Source organism: Protomyctophum parallelum (assembly GCF_964188405.1).
Source record: "Protomyctophum parallelum genome assembly, chromosome: 18".
NCBI lineage: Eukaryota > Metazoa > Chordata > Actinopteri > Myctophiformes > Myctophidae > Protomyctophum > Protomyctophum parallelum.
The window spans coordinates 45274642-45288813 of record NC_139716.1 but is presented as its reverse complement, the minus strand read 5'-3'; the positions used below and the strand labels follow the sequence as shown (position 1 = coordinate 45288813).

The 14172-nt window shown below is 45.7% G+C and overlaps 1 protein-coding gene across 1 annotated transcript in view; it reads left to right on the top strand.

Annotated features, from left to right (window-relative positions):
- Window positions 1-11381, top strand: part of kdm5ba (lysine demethylase 5Ba) — a gene marked incomplete at its 5' end in the record, with an annotated part of 62161 nt that extends 50780 nt beyond the window's left edge. The window contains 5 exons of the mRNA XM_083789621.1: window positions 3706-3931; window positions 5921-6014; window positions 8245-8438; window positions 8866-9288; window positions 11116-11381. Coding sequence (XP_083645747.1) covers window positions 3706-3931; window positions 5921-6014; window positions 8245-8438; window positions 8866-9288; window positions 11116-11253 — 1075 coding nt within the window. The 3' untranslated portion in view covers window positions 11254-11381. The remainder of the gene's footprint in view (window positions 1-3705; window positions 3932-5920; window positions 6015-8244; window positions 8439-8865; window positions 9289-11115) is intronic.
- Window positions 11382-14172: the final 2791 nt, after the last annotated feature.

Below are 14172 nucleotides of genomic sequence, written 5' to 3'. Positions count from 1 at the left end.
TTCTTCGATTTTTTCAAAAATAGCAGACCTACAAGCTCGTATCGCGCCACTCGGTGGCGCGATATGAGCTTGTAGATCTGCTATTTTTAAATAGCTAAAGCACAACATGATGCCAACACCAAAATGGGTGCCCGGTCAGAATGGGTTAAGGCCTGGCGTCCAGGTCTAAATCCTTTTTTTTTTTTTTTAATGTTCTGTTTATTCATTTTTGTTTTTTACAAAATAGAAGTAACTTCAGAAATAAAAACAGAGTGACAAATACAAAAAGAAACTAAAACAAACAATAACAAAACACAAACTCCAAAATAAGACAACCAAAGAACATTCAAAGCACAACAAAACAATAAAAACAATATATTAAAAGTAAAATAAAAAATGAAATAAAAACTCCAATACAGTCAATATTCATAGATCATGGTCACAAACAATATCCAGACAAGACAGGTTGGGCTGTCAGGCGACAGTTATTCAGGTTCGATCGGGGGCACAAGTGTAAGGCGGTCAACATGAGATAGAAAAGGCACTCCAATTTAGTCAATATACAAAGCAGATCTCGTTCACAAACATCATCCAGGCAAGACAGGTTGGCAAGTCAGGCGACAGTTAATCAGGTTCAATCAGGTTCAGTCGGGGGCACAAGTGTAAGGCGGTCAACATGAGACAGAAAAGGCTGCCATGTTTTACTGAATTTGGAGATTGAGCCACGCAATGTATATTTAATTTTTTCCAATTTAAAAAAATGCAGTATGACCGATATCCAACGGGAATGTGAAGGGGGGTATGTTTTTTTCGTCGAGGTCTAAATCCTGACCGTTTTCTGAAATGCCTCATGTTTCTGTACCGGTGGTTCTGAAATGCCTCATGTTTCTGTACCGGTGGTTCTGAAATGCCTCATGTTTCTGTACCGGTGGTGCTCAATATTTCATGTCAAGGACCCCCAATAATGGCCCAGGCCGTAGCGTAACGGTCTGGGCACCGGACTGGTAATCCAGTCGCGGTGTGCCGCGGGTTCGACTCCCGGACCCGACACGGCCTTTACTGCATGTCATCCCCCCATCTCTCTCCCGTTTCCTGTCAGCCTACTGTCTGTCCCTTCAAAAATCAATAAAAGGCGTAAGCCGCAAAAAAATATATATATAAAAAAAAAAAAAAAAAAAAGGACCCCCAATAATTATCTGACCCCCATCTGAAAATATGTTGTTCCAGCCAGGGACCCCCCATGAAGCAAAGAGTTGAGTTGTGTGGTCTGTTAAAGGACAACTTTAGTTTTTTCCAACCAAGGTTCATGTTTTAGGTTGTCATTAGAGAAACTAAAAGATGAGTGTTCTTTTTTTTTTTTCATTTGCTGCTTACTTTCGTTTTAGGGATTTTAGCTGTTTTTGACAGGGGGGCGGGGGCATTCGAGCATGGGGCTAAATATGTACTTTTTTACAACATTTTATAGCGATTTATTTTTTTATTATTTACTATAGTCCTAATAAACCCCTGGAAATTTCATCTGGCCACAAAACATCACGAGATCTACTGAATGTGTCAAACTGACATTGAGCCTATGACACACAGTGTGGCTTCCCCCAGTAGGCTACCTTCACATTCAGTAGATCCTGTGATTTATTTGTGGCCAGATGTAATTTCCTGGGGTCTAGTAGGACTATAGTAAATAATAATAAAAAAAATAATCTCCATAATATTTTGTAAAGAAATACATATTTAGCCCCATGCTCGAATGCCCCCGCCCCCCTGTACAAAACAGCTAAAATCCCTAAAACGAAAGAAAGCAGCAAATGGAAAATAAATAACACTCATCTTTTAGTTTCTCTAATAACAACCTAAAACATGAACCTTGGTTGAAAAAAACTAAAGTTGTCCTTTAACCCTGAAACCTGAAATGTTACCAAATGTTTTTTGGTATCCCAGTGAATCAATGAATAGTGACTACAGGATACCACTCATTTTCAACATTTTACTGTCAATAATATACCTATTGTGGAAATAATAATAAAAGTCACCCCATTCTGTGTTGCCTAGAACTGGAGGTCTGAAAAAAATCAGTAACAGTAACAAGTACATCTCAGTGACATCACAAAGCTGTACTTCATATTGTTACTGTTTTTTGTCTGACCTCCAGTTCAAGGCAACACAAAATGGGGTGACTTATCATTTCCAGTTTTCCACACAAATCCATAGAAAAATGTTGAAAATGAGTGGTATTACCCTTTAAGCAATAACACTTTTTTTTCAACAGATAATCAAGTGCAGCTAGTGCCTATATAAAGTGTCTATGAATACTCAAATGTGCTTTACATGTTGTGGGGCATGAGAAAACAAATACAGAGAAAACTACTTTATTAGGGAGGAAACACTTAGACAAAGGAATAGAACGCGCTGTAAAACGCCCTAATGTAAAACGGCCCTAATTCTAATTCATTGAGATGGAGCTGAATATTCAAAGATTTGAGACACATTTTCAGGAAAAAAAAAGAAAAGGCAGACCTACAAGCTCTACGAGCTACGAGCTTGTAGATCTGCTATTTTTCAACAGCTAAAGCATAACATAATGCTTAAAACACTAAAAGGGTTTCCAGTCCTGAATGGGCTAATGAAGTGTATTCTATGGTTACCCTAGCAACCAGCCCTGTGCTCTAATGAAGTGTATTCCATGGTTGCCATAGCAACCAGCCCTGTGCTCTAATGAAGTGTATTCTATGGTTACCCTAGCAACCAGCCCTGTGCTCTAATGAAGTGTATTCCATGGTTGCCATAGCAACCAGCCCTGTGCTCTAATGAAGTGTATTCTATGGTTACCATAGCAACCAGCCCTGTGCTCTAATGTAGTGTATTCTATGGTTACCATAGCAACCAGCCCTGGCTGTGCTCTAATGAAGTGTATTCTATGGTTACCCTAGCAACCAGCCCTGTGCTCTAATGAAGTGTATTCTATGGTTACCATAGCAACCAGCCCTGTGCTCTAATGTAGTGTATTCTATGGTTACCATAGCAACCAGCCCTGGCTGTGCTCTAATGAAGTGTATTCTATGGTTACCCTAGCAACCAGCCCTGTGCTCTAATGAAGTGTATTCTATGGTTACCATAGCAACCAGCCCTGTGCTCTAATGAAGTGTATTCTATGGTTACCCTAGCAACCAGCCCTGTGCCCTAATGAAGTGTATTCTATGGTTGCCATAGCAACCAGCCCTGTGCCCTAATGAAGTGTATTCTATGGTTACCATAGCAACCAGCCCTGTGCTCTAATGAAGTGTATTCTATGGTTACCATAGCAACCAGCCCTGTGCTCTAATGAAGTGTATTCTATGGTTACCCTAGCAACCAGCCCTGTGCCCTAATGAAGTGTATTCTATGGTTGCCATAGCAACCAGCCCTGTGCCCTAATGAAGTGTATTCTATGGTTACCATAGCAACCAGCCCTGTGCCCTAATGAAGTGTATTCTATGGTTACCATAGCAACCAGCCCTGGCTGTGCCCTAATGAAGTGTATTCTATGGTTACCATAGCAACCAGCCCTGTGCCCTAATGAAGTGTATTCTATGGTTACCATAGCAACCAGCCCTGTGCCCTAATGAAGTGTATTCTATGGTTGCCATAGCAACCAGCCCTGGCTGTGCTCTAATGAAGTGTATTCTATGGTTACCATAGCAACCAGCCCTGTGCTGTGCTCTAATGAAGTGTATTCTATGGTTACCATAGTAACCAGCCCTGGCTGTGCCCGCTGTGTCAGCGCTCGCGGAAGCCCCCCCTGGACAAAGTGCTCCCCCTGCTGGCCTCCCTGCAGCGCATCAGGGTCCGCCTCCCCGAGGGCGACGCCCTGCGCTTCCTGATCGAGCGCACGGTGCGCTGGCAGCACCGCGTCCAGCAGGGCAACACCGTGGACGCCATGTTGGACCAGGTGACCAGGACGGCCAATCACGGCAAGGTACGTAACGTCACACTGTAATATTAGTAAGTAAGAATAGCACATATTAGGGCATTAAGCCATTCTGACCTGATTGATTGATTGAAATATTTATTAACAGTTTGTAGAATTTACAGTACATTTTAAGCACAAACTCAATACAAAGACTGTCAACTGTGAGTGGACGACCCAATTAAGCATTACACTTGTTTACAACAGGGTCCACATTGTTCAATTCATCAAAACATTTAAAGACATACAAACATTTAGAGACATACAAATAGACATTTCTATGTAGCTAAAGAACAGAACAGGAATTCATCATATGGGAAGCAAAAAAGGGAAAAGATACAATATACAGTGAGGGAAAATGGGGGGGGGGATTCAGATTTTACAGGGGCCAGTTTAGAATTGCAGCCGTCCGTAGGTGCCCTTTGAGAGCGGTTTTGAAGGAGTCAAGGGATTCACATGTCTTAATGACTGTTGGTAGGGCGTTCCACATTTTGGTGGCATAGGAGCGAAAATAATTTAGTCCCTTGTTTGTGCCGAATCTGGGTTGTACATGGTTTGTTGCACTCCCTCTGGTGTTGTGGGTGTGGACTTCGTTTACATTAAGGAAGTATTTAGACAGGTACATGGGTATCTTGGTGGTGTATCGAATCTTGTGGACCAGACCCATTGCAAGATGCTGTACTCTGTCGTCGACCCTAAGCCATCCCAGCCTGTCAAAGTGGGCAGGGGTGAGGTGGGTTCGGGGGGTGAGGCCAAGTAGGAGCCTGACCAGTTTGTTTTGGGAGGTCTGGAGCCTTGTTTTAAGGGCCTTTGAGGTGCTGTGGTACCAAGAGGTGGATGCATAGTCAAAGAAACCTTGTACGAGGGCTCCTGTTAACCCTTGGAATGCCGGGACAATTTTTTTTGTTTGGGTAACAAATTGGCATATTTTTAATTAATCGTTTTAACATACAAGAAAGATCTGGTGGATTGAAGAGATGTTTTTTTTTGTTCATTCATAGCAAATGTATTCTCTCGATTCGCCACCAGATGGCGGGAAAGCATCATTATGCTGATTTTGGCCAAAATAGACGGATCTTCCTAAGTCACTTCCGGTTGAACGATCAACAACATCCTGTAGTAGTTTGACCCTAGTCAATAGTTTGGCTGGTCCGGATTGCTAAGCTAATGCTATATTTTTCATAACTAAGTCAAATTAACCTCAAATCAACCCCAAAAGATCGCAGCATATCACACTTTTTACAGCGACGCACATAGAGACGGCGCGCGTGCACGATAGCGCACGATCACGCGGATTTCGGCCGTTTTTTGGTAAATTACATCCAACATTAGTGATATTAGCGAAAAAATATTAATTTTTGCTCTTTTGACCCCGCGATAACTGATATTGATTGTCATTCCGTTCTTTCCGTTAACGGGAGGTTTAGATTTTTCGATTAATTCCGTTTTTTCCGTGAATTGTAGGCCAAGGGTTAAGGTCTTCAAGGTGTTTTTGCTGACCAGTGAGGAGATCCTGTAAAAGAATCTTGTTCTTTGATTGACTTTTTTGACATTTAAATTTAAATCCTGACAGTTTTCTATGTCAGTGGTTCTCAAACATTTAAATTTAAATCCTGACAGTTTTCTATGTCAGTGGTTCTCAAACATTTACATTTAAATCCTGACAGTTTTCTATGTCAGTGGTTCTCAAACATTTAAATTTAAATCCTGACAGTTTTCTATGTCAGTGGTTCTCAAACGTTTAAATTTAAATCCTGACAGTTTTCTATGTCAGTGGTTCTCAAACGTTTAAATTTAAATCCTGACAGTTTTCTATGTCAGTGGTTCTCAAACGTTTAAATTTAAATCCTGACAGTTTTCTATATCAGTGGTTCTCAAACATTTAAATTTAAATCCTGACAGTTTTCTATGTCAGTGGTTCTCAAACATTTAAATTTAAATCCTGACAGTTTTCTATGTCAGTGGTTCTCAAACATTTTCATCTTTTTGTTCCTGCAGGCGAGACATTGGTGGAAGAAGTCTTCTTCACATCCCACTCAGGAAATACATGGTTATTTCTACACAGAGCATCGCAACACCATTCCTCTACACGGTCAGTAACCCTATGTTTATGTTCATGTTTATTTATTTGATATGGACATAACAATCACATTGCTCATTGCACAATTGTACAACTTGTAGATGCATCGTTTACAGTGTGTTAGCACGAGTGCTAGTTTTCACCACTTGTTTACTCATGATCAGAGCTTCTGTTGCTCCAGACTGTACGAAGGAAGCATTTATATTTGACTCATGATCAGAGCTTCCATTGCTCCAGACTGTACGACGGAAGCATTTATATTTTACTCGTGATCAGAGATTCCGTTGCTCCAGACTGTACGACGGAAGCATTTATATTTTACTCATGACCAGAGCTTCCGTTGCTCCAGACTGTATGACGGAAGCATTTATATTTTACTCATGATCAGAGCTTCCGTTGCTCCAGACTGTATGACGGAAGCATTTATATTTTACTCATGATCGGAGATTCCGTTGCTCCAGACTGTACGACGGAAGCATTTATATTTTACTCATGATCGGAGCTTCCGTTGCTCCAGACTGTACGACGGGAGCATTTATATTTTACTCGTGATCGGAGCTTCCGTTGCGCCAGACTGTATGACGGGAGCATTTATATTTTACTCGTGATCAGAGCTTCCGTTGCTCCAGATTGTACGACGGAAGCATTTATATTTTACTCATGATCAGAGCTTCCGTTGCTCCCGACTGTACGACGGAAGCATTTATATTTTACTCGTGATCAGAGCTTCCGTTTCTCCAGACTGTATGACGGAAGCATTTATATTTTACTCATGATCAGAGCTTCCGTTGCTCCAGACTGTACGACGGAAGCATTTATATTTTACTCATGATCGGAGCTTCCGTTGCTCCAAACTGTACGATGGAAGCGTTTATATTTTACTCATGATCAGAGCTTCCGTTGCTCCAGACTGTACGACGGAAGCATTTATATTTTACTCATGATCAGAGCTTCCGTTGCTCCAGACTGTACGACGGAAGCATTTATATTTTACTCATGATCAGAGCTTCCGTTGCTCCAGACTGTACGACGGAAGCATTTATATTTTACTCATGATCAGAGCTTCCGTTGCTCCAGACTGTACGACGGAAGCATTTATATTTTACTCATGATCAGAGCTTCCATTGCTCCAGACTGTATGACGGAAGCATTTATATTTTACTCATGATCAGAGCTTCCATTGCTCCAGACTGTACGACGGAAGCACTTATATTTTACTCATGATCAGAGCTTCCGTTGCTCCAGACTGTACGACGGAAGCATTTATATTTTACTCGTGATCAGAGCTTCCGTCGCTCCAGACTGTACGACGGAAGCATTTATATTTTACTCGTGATCAGAGCTTCCGTCGCTCCAGACTGTACGACGGAAGCATTTATATTTTACTCGTGATCAGAGCTTCCGTCGCTCCAGACTGTACGACGGAAGCATTTATATTTTACTCGTGATCAGAGCTTCCGTCGCTCCAGACTGTACGACGGGAGCATTTATATCAGAGATCAGTGATCAGAGATTCCGTGGCAACGTGAGACACGGTTTCCTGTAGTTCTGTAGTTCTGTGTCACAGTGTGGTGTTTCCTGTAGTTCTGTGTCACAGCGTGGTGTTTCCTGTAGTTCTGTGTCACAGTGTGGTGTTTCCTGTAGTTCTGTGTCACAGTGTGGTGTTTCCTGTAGTTCTGTGTCACAGTGTGGTGTTTCCTGTAGTTCTGTGTCACAGTGTGGTGTTTCCTGTAGTTCTGTGTCACAGTGTGGTGTTTCCTGTAGTTCTGTGTCACAGTGTGGTGTGTCCTGTAGTTCTGTGTCACAGTGTGGTGTTTCCTGTTTCCTGTAGTTCTGTGTCACAGCGTGGTGTTTCCTGTAGTTCTGTGTCACAGTGTGGTGTTTCCTGTAGTTCTGTGTCACAGTGTGGTGTTTCCTGTAGTTCTGTGTCACAGTGTGGTGTTTCCTGTAGTTCTGTGTCACAGTGTGGTGTTTCCTGTAGTTCTGTGTCACAGTGTGGTGTGTCCTGTAGTTCTGTGTCACAGTGTGGTGTTTCCTGTGTCCTGTAGTTCTGTGTCACAGTGTGGTGTTTCCTGTAGTTCTGTGTCACAGTGTGGTGTTTCCTGTAGTTCTGTGTCACAGTGTGGTGTGTCCTGTAGTTCTGTGTCACAGTGTGGTGTTTCCTGTAGTTCTGTGTCACAGTGTGGTGTTTCCTGTGTCCTGTAGTTCTGTGTCACAGTGTGGTGTTTCCTGTGTCCTGTAGTTCTGGGTCCAGATCTGGAGGAGCTGATGGTGGAGGGCTTCCTGCTCCAGGTCACCCTCCCAGAGACGGAGCAGCTGTACCGGGCCGTGCTGCGCTGCCTGCTGCCCCCCCCTCCTCCCCCCCGGAGCCCCTCGGACCCCCACCCCCCCCACCACCACCACCACCACCACAGAGGGAGCCCCCACCCGACACAGGTAACACTCCAAAAACCAAAAGTAGTGTTCGACTACAAGCGTGGTGAGCTTGTAGATCGGCTTTCTTCAGCAAGTGATAGATGCCGTCGTCATGACGGCATCAAGGCCCACCAAAGTGTACATTTTGGTCGACTAAATCAGCTGTAGATTTAGTCGACTAAACTTTAGTCTCTACACTGATATTTATATCGGTGTGTGACAAAATGTGCCCAGCGGATATACTCGTATAATAGTTTGCCCCGCAGTGAGCGGTGGTTATTGGGTGTATCACGTGGCTCGTAGCTGAGCTGTCATGGTGTGTGTTTGTGTTTGTTAACAGAACGGAGGTTCCTGTAGCTGAGCTGTCATGGTGTGTGTTTGTGTTTGTTAACAGAACGGAGGTTCCTGTAGCTGAGCTGTCATGGTGTGTGTTTGTGTTTGTTAACAGAACGGAGGTTCCGGTCACAGAAAGGAGGCGGTTCTGAACGGCCAGAAGGAGCACAAGAGGACCAAGCGGCGTAAGGACAGCTCCGACTCGTCCCGGGACCGAGACCGGGACCGGGACCGGGCCAAGAAGTCCCGCAAGAAGAGGTCCAAGTCCACGCACAGGGAGAAGAGCCACCACCACCACCACCAGCAGCACAGTGAGCTCGCCTCCGTCACCTCCACCACCCCGACCACCAAGAGGTCCAGCTCTCCTCCGCTCAGCCCTGAGCGCCCGGCTCCTCCCCCAGAGTCGTCGGCTCCTCCCCCAGAGTCGTCGGCTCCTCCCCCTGTGTCGTCGGCTCCTGCGTCGGCGCCGTCGGACTCAGACGAGGAGGACTACTCTCTGTGCGCCGCGCCGTGGTGCCGCGAGCCGGAAGGAGACGAGGTGATGCTCCACTTAAACCACTCAGTGATGCTCCACTACCATTAACCACTAACCACTACCCACTACCATTAACCACTACCCACTACCATTAACCATTAACCACTACCATTAACCACTACCCACTACCATTAACCACTAACCACTACCATTAACCACTACCCACTACCATTAACCATTAACCACTACCATTAACCACTACCCACTACCATTAACCACTAACCACTACCATTAACCATTACCCACTACCATTACCCACTACCCACTACCCACTACCATTAACCACTAACCACTACCATTAACCACTACCCACTACCATTAACCATTAACCACTACCATTAACCACTACCCACTAACCACTACCATTAACCATTAACCACTACCCACTACCATTAACCACTACCCACTACCATTAACCATTAACCACTACCATTAACCACTACCATTAACCATTACCCACTACCCACTAACCACTACCATTAACCATTACCCACTACCCACTAACCACTACCATTAACCATTACCCACTACCCACTACCATTAACCACTACCATTAACCACTAACCACTACCATTAACCATTACCCACTACCCACTACCATTAACCATTACCCACTACCCACTAACCACTAACCACTACCATTAACCACTAACCACTACCATTAACCACTACCCACTACCCACTAACCACTACCCATTAACCACTAACCACTAACCACTACCATTAACCACTAACCACTAACCATTAACCACTACCATTAACCACTAACCACTACCATTAACCACTACCCACTAACCACTACCATTAACCACTACCCACTACCATTAACCACTAACCACTACCCACTAACCACTAACCACTACCCACTACCATTACCCACTAACCACTACCATTAACCACTACCATTAACTCATTAAGCATTATGTTATACTTTAGCTGTTGAAATACAAATACAGCCAAATGCAGATAATTCTGGTCACAATTAATGGTCACACAGCCCCCTACAAGTAAATAGTTTTTTATGTGGGCTCCTCATGTGGACTGGGTCTATAGTAACAGTGTTTGTGTGGGTGGACTGGGTCTATAGTAACAGTGTTTGTGTGGGTGGACTGGGTCTATAGTAACAGTGTTTCTGTGGGTGGACTGGGTCTATAGTAACAGTGTTTCTGTGGGTGGACTGGGTCTATAGTAACAGTGTTTGTGTGGGTGGACTGGGTCTATAGTAACAGTGTTTCTGTGGGTGGACTGGGTCTATAGTAACAGTGTTTGTGTGGGTGGACTGGGTCTATAGTAACAGTGTTTCTGTGGGTGGACTGGGTCTATAGTAACAGTGTTTGTGTGGGTGGACTGGGTCTATAGTAACAGTGTTTGTGTGGGTGGACTGGGTCTATAGTAACAGTGTTTCTGTAGGTTTACTGGGTCTATAGTAACAGTGTTTGTGTGGGTGGACTGGGTCTATAGTAACAGTGTTTCTGTGGGTTTACTGGGTCTATAGTAACAGTGTTTCTGTGGGTTTACTGGGTCTATAGTAACAGTGTTTCTGTGGGTTTACTGGGTCTATAGTAACAGTGTTTCTGTGGGTTTACTGGGTCTATAGTAACAGTGTTTCTGTGGGTTTACTGGGTCTATAGTAACAGTGTTTCTGTGGGTTTACTGGGTCTATAGTAACAGTGTTTCTGTGGGTGGACTGGGTCTATAGTAACAGTGTTTCTGTGGGTGGACTGGGTCTATAGTAACAGTGTTTCTGTGGGTGGACTGGGTCTATAGTAACAGTGTTTCTGTAGGTTTACTGGGTCTATAGTAACAGTGTTTCTGTGGGTTGTGTTCCAGGTGGACTGGGTCCAGTGCGACGGGAACTGCAACCAGTGGTTCCACCAGGTGTGTGTGGGTCTGTCGGCCGACCAGGCCAAGAGTGACGACTACATCTGCATCAGCTGCACACAACCAGACTACGACAGGGGAGACTGAAGAGTTCCACACAGCCAGACTACCACAGGGGAGACTGAAGAGTTCCACACAACCAGACTACCACAGGGGAGACTGAAGAGTTCCACACAACCAGACTACCACAGGGGAGACTGAAGAGTTCCACACAACCAGACTACGACAGGGGAGACTGAAGAGTTCCACACAACCAGACTACGACAGGGGAGACTGAAGAGTTCCACACAGCCAGACTACCACAGGGGAGACTGAAGAGTTCCACACAACCAGACTACCACAGGGGAGACTGAAGAGTTCCACACAACCAGACTACCACAGGGGAGACTGAAGAGTTCCACACAACCAGACTACGACAGGGGAGACTGAAGAGTTCCACACAACCAGACTACCACAGGGGAGACTGAAGAGTTCCACACAACCAGACTACCACAGGGGAGACTGAAGAGTTCCACACAACCAGACTACCACAGGGGAGACTGAAGAGTTCCACACAACCAGACTACCACAGGGGAGACTGAAGAGTTCCACACAACCAGACTACCACAGGGGAGACTGAAGAGTTCCACACAACCAGACTACCACAGGGGAGACTGAAGAGTTCCACACAACCAGACTACCACAGGGGAGACTGAAGAGTTCCACACAACCAGACTACCACAGGGGAGACTGAAGAGTTCCACACAGCCAGACTACGACAGGGGAGACTGAAGAGTTCCACACAACCAGACTACGACAGGGGAGACTGAAGAGTTCCACACAGCCAGACTACGACAGGGGAGACTGAAGAGTTCCACACAGCCAGACTACGACAGGGGAGACTGAAGAGTTCCACACAACCAGACTACCACAGGGGAGACTGAAGAGTTCCACACAACCAGACTACCACAGGGGAGACTGAAGAGTTCCACACAACCAGACTACGACAGGGGAGACTGAAGAGTTCCACACAACCAGACTACGACAGGGGAGACTGAAGAGTTCCACACAGCCAGACTACGACAGGGGAGACTGAAGAGTTCCACACAGCCAGACTACGACAGGGGAGACTGACTGAAGAGCCCACCCCGGACCAGAGCCATAGAGTAAGATGGCCTGGATGGAGAGAGACGAGCTGGAGTTGGAAATGCGTTGTTTTCAACGAGGGGCGCCCCAAATATCAACAATTTCAGGCAATGTGTGCAACACGACGACTGTTTTAAAGTATTGCACAGTGACAACTAAAGTCTCTGTAATGTTTATGTTGTACTATTACTAAAATAAACAATCTAAAATAAGGGTGATTTGAAGCCAATAGAGGTCTATTTAGAAGAGCCTCCATTGGACTGAAGCCAATAGAAGTCTATGTAGGAGAGCCTCCATTGGACTGAAGCCAATGGAGGTCTATTTAGGAGAGCCTCCATTGGACTGAAGCCAATAGAAGTCTATGAACTTTTCTGAAGGATCAGCAGCTCGGTGGTCGTGGTCGCTGGGGGGCCACAGCCCTCCCTGGGCCCCCCAGCCCTCCCTGGGCCCCACAGCCCTCCCTGTGGGCCCCCAGCCCTCCCTGTGGGCCCCCCAGCCCTCCCTGGGCCCCCCAGCCCTCCCTGTGGGCCCCCAGCCCTCCCTGTGGCCCCCCAGCCCTCCCTGTGGGCCCCCCAGCCCTCCCTGTGGGCCCCTCAGCCCTCCCTGTGGCCCCCCAGCCCTCCCTGTGGGCCCCCCAGCCCTCCCTGTGGCCCCCCAGCCCTCCCTGTGGCCCCCCAGCCCTCCATGTGGGCCCCCAGCCCTCCCTGTTGGCCCCCCAGCCCTCCCTGGGCCCCCCAGCCCTCCCTGTGGGCCCCCAGCCCTCCCTGTGGCCCCCCAGCCCTCCCTGTGGGCCCCTCAGCCCTCCCTGTGGCCCCCCAGCCCTCCCTGTGGGCCCCTCAGCCCTCCCTGTGGGCCCCCCAGCCCTCCCTGTGGGCCCCCCAGCCCTCCCTGTGGGCCCCCCAGCCCTCCCTTTGGGCCCCACAGCCCTCCCTGTGGGCCCCCCAGCCCTCCCTTTGGGCCCCCCAGCCCCTAAAAACCCTCTTCCTGCTTGCTCTCCTTAGTGACTTCGGTGCTACGTAGACCTTTTTCTCCTCCAGACTTTTTTCCAGAGTTACAACAAGATCTCTTTTTTTTTTTTTCCTGGCGCTGTTTTTCGTTCCACGGTGGCTGAGTGGGTCCTGTTCAGCCCACCAGACGGTCCAGTGGGTTCTGTTAACCCATTCTGACCTGAGATCAGATTTCATACGAGGTTTCCACTGGACACACACTGGTCTGATTATAACCCATTCTGACCTGAGATCAGATTCTAAAAATGTCAGCTTGTAGGTCTGCTATTTTTCAATAGCTAAAGCATGACATGACGCCAACACCAAAACGGGTTCCCGTTCAGAATGGGTTAAGCCCGCCGGACGGTCCAACTAATCCTTCCAACACTTGTTTTTTTTCCCCCTTGATGCAGATTGTACAAAAAATTATTACGGCAGATGTTTTAAAAAAGAAAACAACATTGCAGGGATTTTTTCAACCAAAAAAAACGACAAAAAAAAGGAAAAAAAAAAGTCAGTTTGACGACAACACAAGTTTTGGAACTTCCTCCTGTTTTCTTTTTTTTCTTTTTTGTATCTGAACAATGTGAAGCTTCTATCTTTTCTCTTGTAGAGTTAATAATATTATTTATCTGAGCAATAACTGAACTTAATTAATTGGAGTTCGGTTTTTCACCTGAAGCTTATATATTTGTGATTTAGGAGGTCTTTGATAGAATGCTTTCTCTCTCGAAGCAAAGTCTTCCCGTTTAAAACAGAAATTACATTAATTCATAATGCTGTTGAGCAGTTCATAAACACCGGATAACTCTTCTGTGTTTTCCTTTTTGGACCTGGAGAGAAATGAAATATACTTTAGTCATTTCACGAGTGTTTTGTTTTTTGTTTGTAGTGC